The sequence below is a fragment of the Acinonyx jubatus genome, chromosome B1 (assembly GCF_027475565.1).
Source record: "Acinonyx jubatus isolate Ajub_Pintada_27869175 chromosome B1, VMU_Ajub_asm_v1.0, whole genome shotgun sequence".
In the NCBI taxonomy this organism is placed as follows: Eukaryota; Metazoa; Chordata; class Mammalia; order Carnivora; family Felidae; genus Acinonyx; species Acinonyx jubatus.
The window spans coordinates 57,553,773-57,577,616 of record NC_069382.1 but is presented as its reverse complement, the minus strand read 5'-3'; the positions used below and the strand labels follow the sequence as shown (position 1 = coordinate 57,577,616).

General features: G+C 35.0%; 1 protein-coding gene across 10 annotated transcripts in view; it reads right to left on the bottom strand.

Moving 5' to 3' along the window:
* NEK1 (NIMA related kinase 1) overlaps positions 1–23,844 on the bottom strand; it is a 221,569-nt gene that overhangs the window by 110,037 nt on the left and 87,688 nt on the right. For all 10 annotated transcript variants that reach the window (XR_008296043.1, XR_008296041.1, XM_053216724.1 and 7 more), the window contains one exon: positions 17,259–17,361. Coding sequence is in view for 8 of the 10 variants with exons in the window: in XM_053216724.1 (XP_053072699.1) it covers positions 17,259–17,361 (103 nt within the window). In the remaining 2 variants the exon portion in view is untranslated. The remainder of the gene's footprint in view (positions 1–17,258; positions 17,362–23,844) is intronic.

Here is a 23,844-nt window from a genome sequence, read left to right as displayed (position 1 = left end):
GAAGAGGCATGGGTGATTCTTCCTCACAGTCCTCAGAAGGAACCTACCCTGTAGACGTGTGGGTCCTGGACTTTTACCCTCCAGGACTGTGAGATAATAAATTCCTGTTGGTAAGCCACTTATTTTGTGACACTCTGTTACAGCAGCCCTAGTGGCCTAACACAGAGGTGGTGCATATAAAAGATCTAACATAAGGCCTGGCATAGTAAGCTTTCAATAAACACCCACTGTTATTATTAAACTGCTGGTTTAACTATTTATCTACTTTATTGCTTATCTTACATTCTCTTGCTGGCACAAAACCTAACATACTATAGTCAATAAATGTTTATATAATACTAAATAAGTGAATGAAAGAATAAATGAAATGTTTAACACTTAACTGAACATTTTCAAGGCAGTTTTCCATTAGTATAAATAAATACAGAATTATTTAAGATCAGTTAATAAGAAAGTAACATTTCTCAAGGGAAATAATTCAGAAGTTTTTCTAAGTAATTCAACAGAAGAAAATTGATAACCAAGAAAAATTTTGCACACGTGTACCAGGAAACATGTTCAAGAATGTTCAAAGCAGGAATCAAACCAAACTAAATAAATACTGTCAGGAGAATAATTGTGGCATATACACACTACTATCCAGTTATACTCAACTACTGAATGAATTTTAAAAAATAATGTTGAATGAAAAAAACAAGTCCTAGTCTATATATAGTATAATTTTCATAATGCTCAAAAACAAAAAAGAATAATATATTGTGTAGGTACATATACATAAGTGGAAAAAATTATTTTAAAACAACCACAGTAATGATAAATCCACAATTCAGGATAATGGCAACCTCTAGGAGAAGGCAGAAAAAAAAAAGGTTAGGACAGAGGTTGACAAACAACGGCTCACAGGCTAAATCCAACCTACTACCTATTTCTGTATGGTCCATAACCTAAGAATGGTTTTTCATATTATTAAATGGTGGAAAAAAATGAGAAGAAGAATATTTCTTGACCACACATAAATTACAAGAAATTCAAATTTGACTGTTCATAAATAAAGTTTTACTGGAGTTCAGCCACACTCATTCATTTACACAGTGTTGACGGTTACTTTTGTGCTACGATGAAGTTTGTAGTTATGACAGAGACCTTATGGCTAATAAAGCCTAAAGTATTTATTATCTGGCCCTTTATAGAAAAACATTTGCCAATACCTAGATTAGAAAGCAGCATACGGACTGAAATTAGTAGTGCTGTACCTCCTAAGCATAGTATTTTGCTTCATAATTTACACATCTATTCTTTCCTATGTACCAAACATTATATTTTAGAAGGATAAAAAGAGAATAATGTTTAAAGAACTGAAAAAAATATTTTAAAATCAACAACTTAGTACTGAAGAACTAACCTGCTATTAGGATAGTGTTTAACAAGAATCAGCAAACTCTAATACCCAGGTTACATCTAAGGTGCTGCCTGATTTTGTAAATATAGTTTTACTAAAACAGCACCACACTCGTTTGTTTTGTAGGACACCATATGCACTGCAAAGCCCGAAGTATCTACTACCTGCCCTTTTACAGAAAAGGTTTGCCTACCCTTGCTCTACAAAATTACCATGTCTAAAAGTTTACCTAAATTAAAGCAAATATCAATATGAGATTTTAAAAAGGAGCAAAAAGCATAGTCAAAGAGCTGAAAGCACAATCTCCAAAGTCACAAGCACTGGGCTTGTATCCTGCCTGTGAACATACTACATGATGTTAGGCAGAGTACTAAGGACTGCGAGCTGGTTTCAAAACCTGTAACTTGGTAGTGATAATTCCTACTCCAAAGAATTATTGTCAGAATTAGATTCTCAGTTACTTTACTTTTTATTCATACTGTTTACATACAGGAAAACAAACTATTTGGCTGAAAGTCTTCCTTGTTAGTTTCCCTAACCTTTGAAAATTTCAGTTTTTGAAAATTTCAGTGACCTAAACAGGGAAAACTTTGAATACATACACAAGCATATAAAATTATTTTTAAATCCAGTTTCTTTAAATTTCAATTCAACCTAAAACTAATTTGCGTTCCAAAGGCTTATTCATAAGTCAGGAGACTTTAATTTCATTTTGCCATAGAAACAATGTTATAATTCATTATGATTTCCCAAAGCACTTAATGAAATATACTCAGCAAATAATTTACAGTTTCCCAATTACAAAAGATTAATTTTTAAGACTCAAAACTTAATCCTGTTTAGATTTGTCTATTTATAATGTGATTTGTAAATGTATTACCTAATACATATCAGGTTTGAGACCTAAATCTGTTACAACCTCTTTAAAATTGCTTCTCTTCATCAGCAAAATGGAGATTTTTATGAGTGATTTTAAGGATAAACCACAATGTAAATGTATATACATTTTCAAACTATACAAATAAATGAGTATTAATACTTATTAATAAATAATACTGCCTTAAATCACTAGCTAATTTTTTTTCCTGAAGAGTCAGTGTAAATATTCATTTTTGTACTATGTTCTAGGTATAGTTATATAAAGATGTCAGCAGTTACAATGTTGAATTGAGAAACAAAATGTTTCACCGTCCCAAAATATGCATTAATGACCACTATAAAGTTAGTCCCCACATATTATTCCATCCTCACCTAACACCAGTTCCTATTCACATTCATCACATTAAGGTCCTTGCTGATCAATCTCTCCCTGACTGTTGGATGGTATGCAAAGTGAATGACAAAGGAAATTGCAAATTTTGCCAAATATAAAGGATTTCATAAAGATGATGATAGTAATATTATAAAATTATTCAAATCAGATGCAAAATCATCTATAAATATGACAGGATTAGATAAGTGAATAAAAGAAAATTGCAAAGCATTATAATGTTGATTCCTCAAAATATTTTGGGTATTAAAAAATTAAGAAATCATCTTTAGAAAACTGCCAGTCTCTGCCATTTCTGAAAAAATGGTTCTTTTTTATATTACAGTTATAAAAGTAGAACATGTAAAATTATGAAGTGAAGGTGTACCACCTTTCATCAATCTAATATGAATATTTTTAACATTCTAACATTTTTTAAATGGGGGTCATCTTACAGTCCATGGCATCTTACAATCTGTTATAAACTTATCAACTTTCGGCCAGACATCAGTTGTAACATAAATGTTATATCTGAGTGATGTCTAAATTTTGTTAGTTCTTTCTTGGTGTCATAATCGGACAACTATAATTCCTTGAAGTTTAGATATAAAATATCACTTATGAGCTTGCTCAAGAGGAAACATGACCCCCACTAGTTGTTGAAAACCTCTCATTGATTCCTTTCGATAAGAGCAAGAAAATGCTAGCAATAAAACTGGCAGACTGGTGTTGACTTGTTGAGAGAAAATCCAAGAGATAAAACTGAAGTACTCTTTTAAGAAATGCTGAAGTTTCAATGCACTTGGTGTTACAGAGAATAATATTATTTGAGAAAATATGAACATCAATGGCCCTGATTTAAGAAAGTAATGACTGGAAAGGCAAATTATGAATGTGAAGTAGATTTAGGAATGAATGTCTTTATCAATTTATTTCATTCATATTTTCCCTTTTATGGATTCACAAGAATGATATAATCAAAAATGTAAATTCAAAAGTTAATTCAGCAAATATAAAATAAAAAATGAAGTGACAAAAAAGCAAAGTATCAAATTGGCAACAGTTTTTCTCTTTTAGTCAGATGTAAAATAACAATATGACTTACAGTTGTATCTTGGATTTGATAAAATGCATACTGTATTCATTACACAATTCTGTCAAATATTATAATCCTCCTCAAATTAATTACTTTCAAATTAATACAGACTTGCAAATATAACCAAAATTCTGATAAAAATATAAAACAAAATAATTTTTAAACTGCATTTTTCAAGGTAAAACCCCCATCAAACCTCTTTTTCACTCTTTACTACAAAATGTGGATCTCTATTTTAGTTAGGTCTACTTTAAAGTGATCTTTTTCAATACCAACAATGCTGGGCTAAGGAGAGTCTCCTACAGGAGACAGGGTTGCTCAGAGACAGCACGTAACATTATGAATGAGTGTTCCCAAAGACTTTTGATTGTGTTTTCAGAGTAGACTCTGAACTCCTTGAGTTATCTACCATACTCCTCTCCCACTCTTCTTCTCAATCCTAATTATTAGAGCTGATAAACTCTTCCCTATGGTGACAATACAATGTCTGTACTCTGAAGTTCCTATGAAGATAAACGAAGGTCAAAAAATCAGCAAGTTTTTTGTAAGCTACATAACACGCTGTATATAATAATTATTATGTCTATAGTTAATCACCATTCCCCTCACAGTAGGAAACCAATTTACTCTTCCCCACTGAATCTCTCCCTCATCCTCTGCAGTAGTGCCCAAGCAAACAAGGCAAAAAAAAAAAAAAAAAAGGACCATGAACTCTCTTGTCAAGAAGATAAGGGAAATGCAATTTCAGGCAAAAACTAGAGACAGCACTTTCTGAGAACTGCAAATAGTGCAGTATTGCTGAAGTTTAAGGGATGAAGAAAGTAAGAGAGAGAGGAAAATCAAGAACAGTAAGAAAGCCTAAGGATGGAAGCTTTCAGCTAAGCTAAAGAGGTTTTAATCTACCCTCCAAGCAATAAAGAACCACTGAATAACTTCAAGCAAATGAGCAATGCATTCAGTTTTGCTTTAGAAAGATTACTGGCAGCTCAAGTAAAAGATGCATTAGAAAGATCCAAGATTAGAAGTAAAGAGATGGAAAGAATAGCAAGTGACAAGAATTTCAACAAGGGCAGAAATAATAAAAATAGAAAAGAAGAGAACACAAGATATTCAGAAGGTAGAAAACATGGGATTTGGTCACTGATTGGATATGAGCTAGATGGGTAGTGACAGAGAGAAGATTCTGAAAGAGCACTTGAATTCCCAGCAATTCAAATCAAAACCTCAAAGTCAAACCATCTTTGATGGTGATTCTTTACAGTAAGGTGGGTAATACAGAAAGGGACGTACATGTGACGATAATTAAACAAGTTTAGTTTTGAAAATGTTAAGAAAGAAGGAATGGAAAGCCCAGTTCTGGGTAAGATGTTATAAACACATGCTACCCCTCTTCTCCCACTGAAAAGAACTATAAAATCTGGACACAACATTTGAGGACTCTGAAAAGTAAATAGAAGGAGGTAAATTAGAGAACACCAGAACTCAAAGTACCACCAAGCACATGGTAAGTTAGCATTTTTTTAAAACAATCTTTCTTCTGGCTTAAATCTAACTTGGCCAAAAACCTGGAATTAAGCACTCTGGTATTGACAGGTAGAGAAGAAAATTTCTAGGTCTAGCTTACGAACTGCAGAGGGAACTCTTTGGAAAACTTGAGAAGGGAGGAAATCTCCCACTTTTTTTTTTTCTTTATCTCTCCTTTTTTAAACTTTCTCATGTGCTGTAGCTCTCAGGAAAACTCACCACTGTGGTGGCAGCTGAGACAGCAAAAGGAGCTTACAAGAAGCAAAACTCTAAGGGAGGGGAACCTTTGTCTCCTAAGACACTGACGTGCCAAAAAGGTAGAGCCTAGACAGGAAGGTTATACCAGGAAGACTGAAAAGTGGAGCCCCAGGGAAAGGAAAACATCAAGTTGATGGCAAATTGGGTGGAACTCAGGAAAATGACCTCATAAGTTGTTTATAAAATCCTGGGCTCACTGGTAACCTGTGTATGTATGGATATAATCCTGTTCTATACACCAAAGACTTTGAAAATAGAGCTAACAGCTAGACCTCTACGCAGATCTCAGACAGACCACACTGGGCAGTATACATGCAGGACACATCTGAAGGGACTATAAGACACTGAGAAAAAAAAGTCTAACTAGAACTGCAGAAAAGTAGGTACTTGTACCTGGGCCTCATAGGTCAACTGTCTGCTAAAACAAAAGCAATCAACAATCTCTGTATGATTTAAACAAAATTCAAAATCTAATACTATGACATCCCAAATGTTCAGATATAGTCCAAAATTAATCAGCGCATGAAGAACCACAAAAAAAAATTTCAATTTACTTGGGAATATGCAATTAACATATTATTTAAATGACATTAAACATTAATTATTATTATAATTATATCACTATGTTACATAATATAATTATAATATTAATATAATTATCTGACAAAACCTTTAAAGACACTATTATAAAAGTGCTTGAAAAGTAATCATGAACAGTGGTGAAAAAAGATTAAAATAGGAAGTGTTAGCGAAGAATAAAATGATATAAAGAAATAAAGGAAACCAGGGGTGCCTGGGTGGCTCAGTAGGTTGAGCATCTGACTTTGGTTCAGGTCATGATCTTACAGTTCATGGGTTCAAGTCCCACTTCAGGCTTGCTGCTGTCACAGAGCCCACTTCGGATCCTTGTCTCCCTCTTTCTCTGCTCCTTCCCCGCTCATTTTCTCTCTCTCTTTCTCTCTCTCTCTCTCTCTCTCAAAAATAAACATTAAAAAAAAGTTATAAAGAAAATCAAATGGAAACACAAGAAATGAAACATACAATCACCAAAATAAAACATTCAGTAGATGGATCAAATAAGCATAATGATGATGAAAGGGGCAAGAGTAAGAAAACCTGACAAGGGAATAGAAATTATCCAATCTAAATAAAAGAAAAGAAACTGGAGGGGCCCCTGGGTAGCTCAGCTGGTTGAGGGCCCAAGTCTTGATTTCAGCTGAAGTCATGATCTCACAGTCATGATATCAAGCCCCATATAGGGCTCTCTGCTGAGCAAAGAGCCTGCTTGGGATTCACTCTCTCCTTCTCCCTCTGCTCCCCACTCTCTAAAAAGAAAAAAAAAAAAAAAAAGAAAGAAACTGGCAAAAATTGAGCAGAGCTTCACAAACCATGGCACTAGAACAAAGATCTAACATTCATGTGATCAGAGAACCAGAGAAGAGAAAGATTCAGTACTAAAAAAAATATCTGAAGAAATAATGGCTCCAAAATGGCATAAGGCATGAATCTACAAGTCCAAGAAACCAAGCAAACTAACAACAGAATAAACCTAAAGAAATCCATGCCAGAGACAACTTAACTACACTGCTAAAACTAAAGACAAGCAAAAGCAAAACAAAACAAAAACAAAAAACAAACAAACAAAAAACCACAAAATTTTGAAGCATCCAGAGAAAAATAAGACATTACTTACAGGAGGAAAATAATTTGAGTAGGTGAGGATTTGTCATTAAAAACTATGGAGGACCAAAAGAAGACAGGTGACATTTTTTTAAATGATAAAAAAATGAAATGTCAACCCAAAATACTACATCCAGTGAAAATATTGCTTCCAAATACAGATGAAATAGAAATGAGGATTTATAGCTAACAGGACTGATCTAAAAGAACTGCTAAAGGAATTTCCAGAGACAAATGACTTAAGAAAAGCTGGAACATTACGAATGAAGGAACAGCAAAAGAAACAGTAAATATTTGTGTAAATGTAACAAAGTATTCCTGTCTGCTTGAGTTCTGAAATATATTTAAAGTTGCAAGCAAATATTATAACGTTGCTTGGTAGGGATGTAAATGCACCTAAATATAACAGATAAGACAACTATAGCATAAAATGCAAAAGCGTAAAGGGACCTTTATGGTGGAAGGATCTCTACATTCCAAGTAGTAGTAAAATGCTGTTTATTATGAAAAGTAAAGTATGCTTTTAATTCCCTTTAGCAACCACTGAAAGGATAAATGAAAAATACAACCAAAATCAGAAGAGATTAACTGAAATGAAGTAATAAAAAGTGTTCAAATAACCTAAAGTTGGCAAGAATTTGGAAAGAGAAACAAAAAGAGAGAACAAACAGAAAATTAATAAAGTGTGGGGCACCTGGCTGGCTCAGTCGGATGAATGTCTGACTTTGGCTCAGGTGATGATCTCGCAGTTCGTGAATTCAAGTCCCCCACTGGGCTTGCTCTTCTCAGCATATAGCCTACTTTGGATCTTCTGTCCCCCTCCCTCTGTCCCTTCCCCACTTGTGCTCTCTGTCTCAAAAATCAATAAAACATTTTTAAAAATTACAAAAAAAAGTCATGCATAAATCTAAACATATCAATAATTATATTAAATGCCATTAAACATAATAATATAATTCAATTACATTAAACACACTGATTAAAAATAGGAATTGTTAGAATGGACTTAAAAAAGTTCACAAACCAACTACAGATTCACTACAAAAATCTTGCCAAATCAGTCATTACAGGTAGTTTAAAAAGATGAAACTAGATGTACGATGCAAACGCTAATCAAAAGAAACTAGAATGGTTATACTAATATCAAAGAAAGTAAACTTCAGAGCAAAAATAATTAACAAGAATGTGGCACATGGACTCTAAGGTAGCCTCCATAAACCTTGCTTCATGAGGTTGACACCCCTATGTAATCCCCTCCCTCTGAGCGTGGGGAGAATCTGTGATTTGCTTCCAACCAATAAAATATGACAAAAATATTCATAATTACCAAAAACTAGAAACGACCCAAATGCTCAATGGGTGAATAGACAAACAAATGTAGCACATCCATATGATGGAATATTACTTCCCAACAAAAAAGATAAAGCTAGATATAGGCAAAAACTTGGATGAATATCATTAAAATAAATGAAGCCAACTGCAAAGGCTATATGCTGTTATATAAGTGTGTACACATCCATACAAAATAAGATATTCTTAAAAAGACAAAACTATAGTAATGGAGAATAGATCAGTGGCTGCCAAGATGGGGGGTGCAGACTATATTAAGAATAACACAAGAGAATTTCTGGGGTGAAAGAGTTGTTCTATGTTCTGACTGTGGTGGTAGTTACATGAATTTATACATGTGTTAAAATTCAAACTACTGGAAAAGAAAAATAAAGTTAATCTTACTGTAAGATAATTTTTAAAATAAAATAAGTTCTTAAAAACAGGATGCTGATGCAACACCGAGGAAATGATTCCAGAGGCAGCTAGAGAGAAGTTAGGAGAGATGTCTGAATAACTGGTACAGATATTGAAATCATCAGCCCCTGATTAAATAATATGTGGGAGCACCCCAGGATATTATTTACAGAAAGAAAATAACCAAGGAGAGAACCCCAGAGAATACCAGCATTTAAAGATTGAGAAGAATCCTATAGAAGATATTTAGAAATAGTAATCAGAGAAGTAACGGATAAATGAAGAGAATATGGTATCACAGAAGCCAAGGAGCAAATACCGAAGTAGTCATGAGATCAAACATCGCAGAATGGTCAAGTTTCAAGATGATTTTGTCATAATAAACTGTGAACTTGAATGGAAAATTGAATAGTAGGTAAGCAGTAAGAGACAACAGGTTCTTCATTAATTTGAAGTGCCTGGCTATAAAGAGGAAGAGGAGGACAGGATGATGACTACGTAGAAATGTGAGGAACACAAATATATTTGTAGGCTAGGGAGGGTTACCAGTAAAGAAGGAACATTCAGAAAAGAGAGTCTGAAATAACTGATGGTTAGATAAGGAAGGTCCTTAAGTAAACAGATGAAAGTGTGAGCTCTAAAGTCAGACTACAGAAATTTAAATACTTATTCTATCATTTAGTAGCTATAAAACCTGAGCTAGTTAATTTTTCTTTATGCCTCAATAGGATATAAACTGGCAATGTAACAGGATCTACCCCAGAGCACTGTTGTGAGATTAGAGTTAATAGAAGAACGTAGAACCACACCTAACATAAAGTACCCAATAAATGAGATATTAATAATTATTAGAATTAAAATTATCAAATAGGATGGAATGGGAAAGATGACTTTTGAACAGAGGAAATTCTATCCTTTCCTGAGACTAGAGAAAACAAAGAAAGATTTGGTACAATTACAAATAAATGTATAAGTTTGGAGGCAGATAATATGAGGAAATGTGGGACTCTTAAGCCTAATTTTCTCTATGAAATAATGATTATCCTCATAGAAAGATAGATAAGGGACAAATATATAAAGGAAAATTTCCACTGTGGACAATGGGAGAGGCTGCTGACCATGAAGATATAAAAGGATTGCTAGCAGGATTCAGCAGCTTGGCTGAAACCAGAGACCAAAAATTGACCTGACATTAATCACTGTAGCTTTAATTTCCTCCAGCAATGTTCAGAAGCTTGAATGTAAAATAGTCACTAGCTAAGTAACACATAATAAGGAGGGATATGTCAACTCAGAAAGGAGGGCTCCCTAAGGACAGGCCAGTCAATTATACAGGTATGCATATGTCTGTGAACTCAATTTTCACATTATTCCAACAAGTTTAAAGGCATCTTTTTTGGAAACTACAGAAATGTCCATCAACTGAGGTATAAATAAACAAATTATGGTACATCCACACAATGGAATATGACTCAACATGGAATAAAAAAAGAACAAATTACTGATACACATCAGCCTCAAAAAAAAAAAAACATATATAACTGATAATTTTGTATACAAGTTTTATTTTAAAAACTTTTTATTTAAGAATCTCTACACCCAATGTGGAGCTCGAACTCCTGACCCTGAGATTGAGAGTGACATACTCTTGCCACTGAGCTTGCCAAGTGCCCCCTACATAAAATTTTTAAAAAGACAAAAGTATAGTGACAGGAGGTACATCAGTGGTTTCCTATAGCTTCTGGTAGACTGACTGCAAAGGGACACAAAAAAACCCTCCCCCAAGTTTTATTGAGATATAAGTGCCAATTAATATTGTACTAATTTAAGGTGTACAACATAATGACTCGATATATATACATACATACATATGAAAAATAATTATTACAGTAAGTTTAGTTAACGTGAATCATCTTACACAGTTACAAATTTTGTTTTTCTTATGGTGAGATGTTAAAACTTAAGTCATGCTGGAATAGTGCTATACCATGATTGTGGCAGTAGTAATATGACTATATGCATTTCTCAATACTCACTGTGATATACATTCAACAGTGGTGAATTTCATTGTATTTAAATTATATCTTAATAAAACCTATTTTTAAAAAGTTCTTTAATTGAAGACCTGAGTATAAAGTTCTATCAAGCATGTTGATAAAGACAGCATTTAAAAGGAGCTTCCTTCACCTAGCCTAGTCTACTGTCCCAAGATGTAATCTCTAAAATAACAGGCAAAGAAGAGTATGGTAGGCAGAATTTTAAAAGCTCTAAAGTTTTTCTTTTCTTTGTTTTTTTAATTAAGCTTTTATTATTTTTCAGGAAGGAAGGCAGGGAGGGAGGGAGGGAGGGAAAGAAAGAGAGAGAAGCTCCAAGGTTTCTTATTAATTCCTTGCTGCTCCACCAGACTCACAAATGCTACATAATCCCCAGGACTTTATATAGGATGGGTTTTATCTCCATGATTGGGTTATGTTAAATGAGATGACTGACACTAAAATGGAGACATTACATTAAAAAAAATTTTTTTTTTTAAAGTGGGGCGCCTGGGTGGCTCAGTCGGTTAAGCTCAGGTCATGACCTCACAGTCAGTGAGTTCGAGCCCTTCACTGGGCTCTGTACTGACAGCTCAGAGTCAGGAGCCTACTTCAGATTTTGTGTCTCCTCCTCTCTCTGCCTGTCCCTCACTCATGCTTTGTCTCTCAAAAATGAATAAACGTTATAAATAAATGAATAAATAAATAAATGACATTATGACATTATGCAGTGAGCCTGACCAAATCACATGAGCCATTTATTTATTTATTTGTTTACATATTTATTCACTGACAGGAGATACTCGTGAGCTATTTATTTCTTTAAAATTCAACTATAGTTGACACACAATATTATATTAGTTTCATGTGTATACAGAGTGATTCAGCATTTATGTACATTACAAAATGATCCCACAGTAAGTCTAGTTATCATCTGTCACTATACAACTTATTACAACATAACTGACTATATTCCCTATGCTATACTTTACATCCCCATCACTTCTTTAAGTCTATACCACTTAATCCCCTTCACCTATTTTGCCCATTCTCTCACTCTTTGCCCCTCCGGCAATCACAAATTTGTTTTCTGTATTTATGAGTCTGTTTCTATTTTGTTTTGTTTGTTCATGTATTTTGTTTTTTAGAGTTCATAAGTGAAATCACACAGTATATTGTCGTTCTCTGACTTATTTCACTTAGCATAACATCTTCTAGGTTCACCCATGTTGTCCCATATGGGAAGATTCATCCTTTTTCATGGCTGAGTAATGTGTGTGTGTGTGTGTGTGTGTGTGTGTGTGTGTGTGTACACTATATCAATGGACACTTAGGTTGCTTCAGTATCTTGGGTATTGTAAATAATGCTGCAATGAACATAGGGGCATATATCTTCTTGAATTACTCTTTTTGTTTATTTTGGGTAAATAACTAGAAATGGAATTGCTAAGCCAGCTGGTATTTCTATTTTTAATTTTATGAGGAACTTCCATACTATTTTCCACAGTGGCTGCACCAATTCACATTACAACAATGCACAAGGGGCCCCTTTCCTCCACATCCTCACCAACACTTGCAATTTCATATCTTTTTGATACTAGGCATTTTTCTTGACAGGTGTGAGGTGATATCACATGAGCTCTTTAAAATCAGAATTTTCTCAAGCTGGCTGCAGAAGTGGCAGTCAGGAATTTGAAACATGAGAGGGGTTTGATGCACAAGAAGTCATCTGTTGCTGAGATGAAGGGGGCCACATGGCAAAGACCTGACAGTGGTCTCTTAGAATTATTGATCCCTTGTTAAAAGCTAGTCAAACAATGAAGATCTCAGTCCTATAGCAGCAAGAAAGTGAATTCTACCAACACTCTAAGCAGTGAAGAAGGTCTTACCCTACTTGAGCCTCAGATGAGGACACAACTGGCTGACACCATGATTTTAGCTTTATGAGACCATAAGCAGAGGATCCAGTTAAAACATGCCAGATTTTTTACCCACAGAAACTGTAATAAATCTGTGTTGCTTTAAGCCACTAAGTTTATGATAATTTCTTACACAGCAACAGAAAACTAACACAGAGAGACCAATTTTAAATAGTATCTCTATCTCATCATAAAAAAGTTCCAATTTCAAACTTAACATTTATGAAGACTCCCCACAGTTAATTTCAGCTCTCACTTCTACTCACTGCCTCACATTACTAGTATATGTATTCTTATTCAATATTAAGATTATAAATTACTCTAGAGACAAACTATGTCTGATGAAGCTTTAATTAAGCAACGTTTAATTAATTAACCTACTACCTCCAAAGTATTTAACAAACTGCCTTGTTGTTAAATTAGCAGATAGAAAAAAAACTTAATATATAATGTACACACCCAACTAAAAAAATTTTTTTACTCTTATCTGCATCTTTCTAAGGTAAAGTTTTATGTATACATTTAGCCATCAAGGGAATGAAGAAATTCTATATAGAGTAACAAAGTGAATCTTGAAAGATCATATAAAAATCCCTGTCAAAATGCACTGCTGATCTCTAAGTTTTTTTTAAGTTTTTTAAAAATTAAAACAAAAATACTAAATTCTGATTGCAAGATGGCAGAATGACTCTATAGCTTCCCTTCTTGCAAAATCCTACAATAAAGTTGTTGTTTTAAGTGAACAGACATCAGTGCTCAAAAACCAGCAAAACTCTTAGTAGTCCCAAGAACAGAAGGAATCCAGAGATAAAGAAAAGTCCAGAAAATCAGTTTTAAGTGAGAAACTTCATTAGCAAAAGCATGTCAGAAAGAATACTACCACAGAAGGTGTGAGCAACATGAAGCATGCCCTAAGAGTTTCTGGAAGCTAAGAATATGAAAAGGTCTAGGAAAAGACAGCGGTTACAGTAAGAGTATTACTTCCATCGTATTATTCATCTCCAAAAGCCAGAAAGCACAGTTAGTTACCTTCAGATAGGAGTGATCAGAGAGGGCTTAGAGGTAAAGGTCAGGCCAATCCTCTGGGTGGCTGGTTATAACGAAGAAGAATGAGAGTCTCCTAAGCCCAGAAAATAAACTGTCAAGGTATTTGTCTGCAGAATATCAATATGTCCCATCCATTCTCTACTCTCACTGAAAACTGCACAGAAGACAGTAGCACTCTCCCATCTCACCAGGGGGCCACTCAAAGGTAAGGAGCAATAAAAGATACTCCCAAATATGAACACAGTGTCGTGAACACGAAACATCTGATGAATGCTGACACTGTGAAATAGAGAAGTTAAAAACAGAAGAAACCAAGGTAAGAAGGCCAATAGCACACTAAAAAAAAAAAAAAAAAAAAAAAAAAAGACTAATCAATGACTATAGTATTATCAGAAAAATGAGAATATAATTAACGAGATTTAGGGGAAAACAAATTAGAATTCATGGACATGAAAACATAAGTTTCGAAATGAAAAGAAATTCATTAGATGGGCTGAACAGCAGAGCAGACAAAACAAAAGAATATGTTAGTGAGCTGAAATTTAAGCCTAGGAATACTTCTAAAACACAATAATAAGAGAGAAAGGGATAAAAAAGGATAAAAAAGAAACACAGAAAAAGGGACCTTTGATGAAAGTTCCAAGCTAACCATCTAATATGAGTTCTCTTAGAAAAAGGAGAAGAAGCAGTATTTGAAAAAATGGGGCCAAATTAGTTCTAGACTTAAGGATGTTCTGGACCTGCCTAGCAGATTTTAAAAGCAAGCCTTGAAAGATTCAAATCGTTTCTAAGTAGCTTAACTGCATCCTAGAATAAAGCCCCAACATATTTAAATACAAAGAAGTAGAAGATAAAATACACAATGCTGGGCATCCAATCACAAATTACCAGGTGTATGAAAAAGCAGGAAAAGAAGATTCCAATGAGGATAAAAATCAATCAATAATGACAAAAATAACAGAATTATTACAAAAGGTCATTAAAACATCTATTATAACTATGTTCAAATTTTTATTTTTAATGTTTATTTTGAGAGAGAGAGCACAAGAGGGGAAGGGACAGAGAGAGAGGGAGATGCAGAATCCAAAGCAGGCTCCAGGCTCCAAGCTGTCGTGAACTCGTGAACCGTCGTGAACAGGTTCATGAACTCATGAACCTCGAGATCATGACTTGAGCCAAACTTGGACACTCAACCAACTGAGTCACCCAGGCGCCTCTAACTATGTTCAAATTTAAGAATGTAGAGGAAAAGCATAAATACTATAGGGAGAGATGCAGAAAGTATAGAAATGACCCAAATAAACTGTAAATTAAAAAATACAAGATGAGAAACATTTCTGAGATGAAAAAAATACAATGTCTGGATGGGATTAATAGATTAGACAAAGCAGAAGAAAATATTAATGAACCTGAAGGCTGAAGGTATAGAAATAAAAACTATCCAAAATGAAAAGTAGAAAAAAGAGTGAAAAAAAATGAACAGAGGGATGTGGAGAGAACATCACACAGTCTAGTGGATGGGTAATGAGAATCCTGGAATCAAAGAGAGGGAACAGAAAAAAAGTTTTGAATAAATAATACATAAAATTTTTCCAAATTTGATGAAAATTATAAATTCGCAGATCCAAGAAGCTCAAAGAATCCCAACAAAATAAACATGAAGAAAACTACACCAAACTATATTGTAATCAAAGTGCTTCTAGTGGGGATGCCTGGGTGGCTCAGTCAGTTAAGGGTCCTACTTTAGCTCAGGTCATGATCTTGTAGTTCATTGAATTCGAGTCCCGCATTGGGCTCTCTGCTCTGAGCACAGAGCCCACTTCACATCCTCTGTCCCTCTCCTTCTGCCCTTTCCCCACTCATGCTGTGTCTCTCAAAAATAAAAAAATAAACATTAAAAAAAATTGCTTCCAGTGATAAAATGTTAAAAGTCAGTGGAGAAAAAAGATACATTACATATACAGGAAAAAGATAAGAATGACAGCAAACTTCTTGTCAGAAACAGGCATGCCAGAAGATAACTGGAGAATCATCTTTAAAGTACTGAAAGAAAAAATTTTCAACCTATATTATACTCACCAAAAATATTTCTCAAAAATGAAGGCAAAATATTTTTTTCAGACATACAAATGGTAACCAAATTAACCAAATAACCACCACTACAAATTATTCAAGCAAAAGGACAAAATAAAGACATTTCCCAACAAATCTTGGGAAGTTTCTGTCCAAGAGAATTGCCAGAGAATATTCTACCATAAAGACAAACAAAGTGAGAGCAGAATAGAATATAAGGAACAGTGATGAGGAAAGAAATATATAAATCTTGATAAGTCTAATAATTGTTTTAAAATATTTCAAATTAAAATCTGTAACTAAAATTCCAGATGCTATTAACTTTGGAGATATGGGGTAAGAGAAAACACAGGAGGTTCTCTTCTACTATCTACAGGAGGGATACAAGCACAAATTAATTCCAAAATCAAAAAACAAATGCATGTGTTAAAAATATAAAGGGTAACCATTAAAACATCTAAGTATCTTTCAATGACATTGCAAAGAAAAAAACTGCTAAAATTTGAAATAACTACATTAATTAACTCACATTGATACCAGTTAGGATCTACTCTAAGTTATAAATCTAATCAAAATATACTACCATATCACTGACTTATTTCCTAGGTTAGCAGGATGCCTCATGGTGTGGTGAGCTGATAGAAACAATCAGTTATTCTGTGGACAAAAGGTCAAAAGGCATTTGTATACCTCTACAAGTCAAAACTATTAAGTTTGAAGTACTAAAATGATTACCTAAAAACCATTAATATCTTCTTGGATATGTGACTTAATTTAATTAGCTGGAATAATTGGAGGTTTTAATATACTTTTGCTTCTAATTTGCTTTTGAAAAGATATGTAGTTATATTTATCTGAAGGTTTCCCATTTTTCTTCTACAATTCTTTGCTACCTAAAAGTATTTAAAACCAAAAGCATGTATGAAAAAACAAAGGCAACAATGTAAAAACTCATTTGTTTTAATATAAATATCTGGGTTGCTATGTCTACTTCTACCCTTTTTAAAGCAAAGATAGAGCTGTAAACTTACTCCTAATTAAGCAAACCATCAACAGAATTTCACCTTGGTATAAAAGATAAGGCAGAAGAGAAGTTAAGATATGTCACAACTTTTTATTCAGTAAATGTTTAAATGTTTGTAAAGAAATATAATTCATTTATACCTACCTTGTTCCAGAACTTCACTCTGAATATTAATATGCTCAAAATCTCAAAAAAAAAGAAAAATCATACCATATGCCCTTCGGCTCGAGCTTTATTTTGCCGTGCTTCCCGTTTTCGCTGTAGGAACTCTTCCACTTGTTTAGCTCTTTCCACAGCTAGTTGCCCTTTTTGCCTAAGTAATTCGGACAAATAGCAAAATCAGAAATTCTGAACATTAAATATTTCAAAAAGTTAAAAATTAGACTTATTCAAAATGTTTTCTTTGTTGCAGAATATGAAGACTGATGTGAAATAAAACCTTCTTAATGAAGAAATAGCTACATATATATTAGTATTCACTACCTAAATCACGTTCTTTACTATTCTTTTATTTGTTTTGGAGAGAGAGAATACATGCACACGTGACTGCGAATAAGTAAGGGGCAGAGAGAGAGGCAAAGAGAATCTTAAGTAGACTCCATGCCCACACAGAGCCTGACACGGGGCTCCATCTCACAACTGTAAGATCATGACCTGAGCGGAAATCAAGAGTGGGATACTAAACCAACGGAGCAACCCAGGTGCCCCTTTCTTTACTACTTATTTTAAAATTGTTTTTTAAGATCATTTGAGAGAGAGTGCAAGTTGGGGAGGGGCAGAGAGGCAGGGAAGAGAGAATCCCAAAGAGGCTCCGTGCTGCCAACACAGAGTCCAATGTGGGACTCGAACTCACAAAACTGTGAAATCATGACCTGAGCAGAAACCAGGAGCAGCCAACTGAATAAGCCACCCAGGTGCCCCGTTCTTTACTATTTTAAATAAAAGTAAAATCTATTCTACTACTCCAAATCTTACCAAGGTTTCTCTTATATTTATTTATTCTACATATAAAATTATTTTAGATTATACTTCATTATAGAAGAATCTCAATATTTTCCAGTAGTTAAGCTTTTTTCAGAATTCTGTATCAAATATACCTAAAAACCTTCTTTCAACAATATTGAAGTAAAATTAAAGCAGCATAGCAGCAATTTCAAAAATGAAAGGAATAAAAAGTTTGTGTGAGCTTTCAAAGACAAAAAGCAATGTCTGAATTCCTTGAATATTAAAAAGTAAAATGGATAGGTTACATTACTGTATCTTTCTCTGACAATTATTAAAGAATGTAAACATGTTAATCTTAGGCTACAAATAAAAACTACAAGTAACAACCGTTTATTGAACATCTAATATACGTTGTGCCTGTTATTCTGTACCTAATATATACAGTGCCTTTTACATATTATGCCTGTTGTATATTTTGAGAGATAGAAAAATGAATAAAACCCAGCTCCAATAATCAGAGAACTCATAGCATAGTATCAACTGCAGTTAATTTTGGAGGTGAGTCAGAAAGATGAGCAAGTGGACTGGCTGTGCCTCTACTCAAATTTTGGCTACTAAGGCACACAAACTTCCTACAGCCTTTCTTCAAGACCATAACTAAGTTATGCTCTGAAAAATACAGGAAATAATGCACTTTCTGTCTTCTAATAGGTTTAAACACTTTCTGATTCCCATCACTGGAATTTTATAGGATTAGATAATCTCCATAGCTGGTTAAGAGCCTTTTATTATGACTGTCAGGTATGTGTAGGTAGCTAACTCTTATTAATCTAGTGTCACATCATCAAATTCAGAAATGTACTCTTTACATAACCCCTGGTAGATTGAGTAGATTAAGAATAATGAATTAGAGAAGGGGGCCAAGATGGTGGAACAAAATGGAAGGTTTTTTTTGCATCTCTCTTCCCTGAAATGCAGCCAGACCAACACTAAACTATCCTGCACACCTAGAAAATTGATTGAGGATTAACACAACAAGCTGCACAACTTGAACCACAGAACTCAGCAGGTATGCAGCATGGAGAGGTCAACTGGGGGAGAGAGAAGCTGTGGAAGGCAGGGAGCTGTCTTTGCTTGTGGAGAGAGGACAGAGACGGGGGGAAGAGTATGGGAAAAGCATCCCCCCAACAAAAGCAGTTGGAGAGAAAGAGGAAGAGTGGAAACAGCTGCAAGGGACTGAACAAAACAGGGAGAAAGGAGAAAGGAGAGAGGAGAGGGTTTAAATTCCATTAACACTCTCTAAACAGGGGAGCACAGAGTCTAAAACACCACAGCTCGATACCTGGCGGTGCTCTGGTAGGAAGGGTGAATCCCCAGGAGCAAAGAGAGAAGTCCCAGGGGTCCTCAGGTAACATGGGGAGAGGTGGTTCCCCTGATGAAACAACATTTGGTAGAGGCTGTGTGGACATCCGACAGGAAAGAGTCCCAACAGACCCCAGAGATCAGCCACATTCACTGATTTTGGAACAAGGACGTTGGGGGTGAAGCCTGGCACCAGATGTGTGTTGTGATTTGCCATAATCCCTGAAATGCTGCTGCCACATGATCACAGGAACTTTTTCTGGAGCAGGCTAGTGCCCGGCTTCAGTCTCTGAATATTGGCAGTAGCACAGTTGCATGAATGTTCCTTGGTGCAGCTGGCATCCGGCCATTGCTGGGCAAGACCCACCCCCAGAGGGTCTGAGCAGGTCAAGGCCGCAGTCCCTCAGAAGTAAAGTGTTGGTAAACACAGCCCCATCTGAGATAAAACTCAGGAGGGAGGTGCCACCTGGCAGCCTGATGGTTTGGTCACGGACAGTGTAGAAATGGGGAGTGGACAGAAGCCAGAGACAAAGGAGGGGTGCTGGTTGAGGGCAGCACAGACTTCTGAAACTAGAGACTGGGTACCTGGGTGACACCATTTTCAATCCTCCCACACATGAACATACACACCTACATGCGCCACAACAATCCACCCCAGTAAGCTAAGCAGTGCCATCTAGTGGAGAATGGAGCCATTAAACTAAGCCTCCCCACACCCCGATCTGGGCCAACCACAAGTCTTGAAGAACACCATAAGTCTCTCCACCTGCTTAGTTTATGGACTGTAAAGTGCTTCACAGTTTGACTCCTAGGGGAAACTGTATGTAATTTCAATTGTATCTCATTCTGTTCACCGGTCCATCTATTCAATTTTTGTTTCCTTTTTCTTTCTTTATTCTTGAATAAAGACAGAAAAAAAATTAATTCTTTTTTCCATTTTTACATAAAAAGATTGTTCTTTAAATATTTTCTGTGGTATTTTTCACTTTTTTGTAAATTTTTAAAACTATTTTATTGTCATCATCTCCTTTTATTCTATTTTACTGTATTCATTTTCTCAAATTTTCTAATGTTTTCCTTTTTTCTCCTTTTTTTTCTTTTCATTCCCTTTTTTCTCTATTCTATCAAGCTTCTTTCAACAACCAGACCAAAACACACCTAGGATCTGGCATCCTTTATTTGATTTTTTGTGTGTTGTTTTTAATTTTTTAATTTTTATTTTTTTTACTTTATTAATTCCTTTTCTTCCTTCAAAACGACAAAACAAAGGAATTCACCCCAAAAGAAAGAACAGGAAGAAATAACAGCCAGGTACTTAGTCAACACAGATACAAGCAAGATAGAATTTAGAATTTAGAATCTGAACAAGAATTTAGAATCACAATTGTAAGAATACTAGCTGGGGTTGAAAATAGATTAGAATCCCTTTCTGTGGAGGTAAAAGAAGTAAAAGCTAGTCGGGATGAAAGCAAAAATGCTATAACTGAGCTGTTCTCGAATGTATGCAGTGGCGGCAATAACGGATGAAGCAGAGCAGCAAATCAGCAATATAAAGGACAAACTTATGGAGAATAATGAAGCAGAAAAAAAGAGGGAGACTAACGCAAAAGAGCAGGATATAAGAATTAGATAACTTAGTGACTCACTAAAAAGGAATTAACAACAGAATCATAGGGGTCTCAAACCTTATGTGAGCAAATCAGAGCAGAAAATTTTCCTAACCTGGGAAAAGACACAGACATCAAAATCCAAGAAGCACAGAGGATTCCCAATAGATTCAACAAAAACCAACCATCAACAAGGCGTATCATAGTCAAATTCACCAAATACTCAGGCAAGGAAAGATTCATGAAAGCAGCAAGGGAAAAAAAAAAGTCCTTAACCTACAAGGGAAGACAGATCAGGTTTGCAGCAGACCTATCCATAGAAACTTGGCAGGCCAGAAAGGAGTGGCAGGATATATTCAGTGTGCTGAATTGGAAACATATGCAATAAAGAATTCTTTATCCAGCAAGACTGTCATTCAAAATAGGAGAGATAAAAAGTTTCCCAGACACACAAAAACTAAAGGAGTTCATGACCACTAAACCAGCCCTGCAAGAAATTTTAAGGGGGACTCTCTGAGGGAAGAAAAGATTAAAAAACAAAAAAAATAGACCAAAAGCGACAAAGACGAGAAAGGACCAGAGAACAACAACAGAAACTCCAACTCTACAGGCAATATAATGGCAATAAATTTATATTTTTCAATACTCACTCAAAACATCAATGGACTAACCACTCCAATCAAAAGACACAGAGTAATAGAAATGGATAAGAAAACAAGATCCATCTAAATGCTGTTTACAAGAAACCCATTTTAAACTTAAAGACACCTTCAGATTAAAAGTAAGGGGATGGAGAACCATCCATCATGTTAATGGACGTCAAGAGAAAGCCAGAGTAGCCATACTTATATCAGACAATATAGATTTTAAAATAAACACTATAACAAGAGATGAAGAAGGGCCGTATATCATAATTAAGGGGTCTATTCACCAAGAAGATCTAATAATTATAAACAGTTATGCTCCAAACATGAGAGCACCCAAATATATAAATCATTTAATCACTAACATAAAGAAACTTATTGATAACACCATAATAGTAGGGGACTTCAACACCCCACTTACAACAATGGACAGATCATCTAAACAGAAAATCAACAAGGAAACAATAGCTTTGAATGACACACTGGACCAGATGGACTTAACAGATCTATTCAGAACATTTCATCCTAAAGCAGCAGAATACACATTCTTCTCGAGTGCACATGGAACATTCTCCAGAATAGATCATATACTGGGACAAAAATCAGCCCTCAACAAGTAAAAAAAGATCAAGATCATACCGTGCATATTTTCAGACCACAACACCATGAAACTCAAAATCAACCATTAAAAAAATTTGGAAAAATAACAAATACTTGGAGACTAAAGAACATCCTATTCAAGAATGAATGGGCTAACCAAGAAGTTAAAAAGGAAATTAAAAAGTACAAGGAAGCCAATGAAAATGATAAGACTGCAGCCCAAAACCTCTGGGATGCAGCAAAAGAGTCATAAGAGGGAAGAATATAGCAATCCAGGCCTTACTAAAGAAGGAAGAAAGGTCTCAGATACACAACCCAACCTTCCACCTTACAGAGATGGAAAAAAGAAAAAATAAATTACAAAACCAGCAGAAGACAGGAAATAATAAATATTAGAGAAGAAATCAATGCTACTGAACCTCCCCCCCCAAAAAAACCCCAGTAAAACAGATCAATGAAACCAGGAGCTGTTTCTTTGAAAGAATTAACAAAATTGATAAACCCCTCACCAGTTTTATCAAAAAGAAAAAGGAAAGGACCCAAATATATAAAATCAAGAATGAAACAGGAGAGATCACAACCAACACAGCAGAAATACAAATAATAAGAGAATATTATAAGCAATTATATGCCAATAAAATAGGCAATCTGGAAGAAATGGACAAACTCCTAGAAACATATACACTAGTGAAACAGAACATCTGAACAGACCCATAACCAGTAAAGAAACAAAATTAGTAATCAAAAATCTCCCAAAAAACAAGAGTCCAAGGTCAGATGCCTTTCCAGGGGAATTCTACCAAACATTTAAGGAAGAGTTAACACCTATTCTCTTGAAGCTGTTCCAAAAAATAGAAATGGAAGGAAAACTTCCAAACTCTTTCCATGAAGCCAGTATTACCTTTATTACAAAACCAGATGAAGACCCCACCCCACTAAAAAGGAGAACTACGGACAAATTTCCCTGATGAACACGGATGCAAAAAATCCTCAACAAGATACTAGTCAACCGATCCAACAATACATTAAAAAAATTATTTACCATGACCAAGTGGGATTTATACCTGGGATGCAGGACTGGCTCAATATCTGCAAAACAATCAATGTGACACATCATATCAATAAAAGAAACGACAAGAACCACATGATCCTCTCAACAGATGCAGAGACAGCATTTGACAAAATACAGCATCCTTTCTTGATAAAAACCCTCAAGAAAATAGGGATACAAGGATCATACCTCAAGATCATAAAAGCCATATATGAAAGACCCAACACTAATATCCTCCTCAATGGAGTAAAACTAAGAGCTTACCCCCTACAGTCAGGAACACGACAGGGATGTCCACTCTCACCACTGTTATTCGACATAGTATTGGAAGTCTTAGCCTCAGCAGTCAGACAACACAAAGGAATTAAAGGCACCCAGATCGGCCAGGAAGAAGTCAAACTTTCACACCTTGCAGAGGACATGATAGTCTATATGGAAAACCCAAAAGATTCTACCAAAAAACTGCTAGAACTGATCCATGAATTCAGCAAAGTCGCAGGATATAAAATCAATTCATAGAAATCAGTTGCATTCCTATGTACCAATAATGAAGCAACAGAAAGAGAAATCAAGGAATCAATCCCATT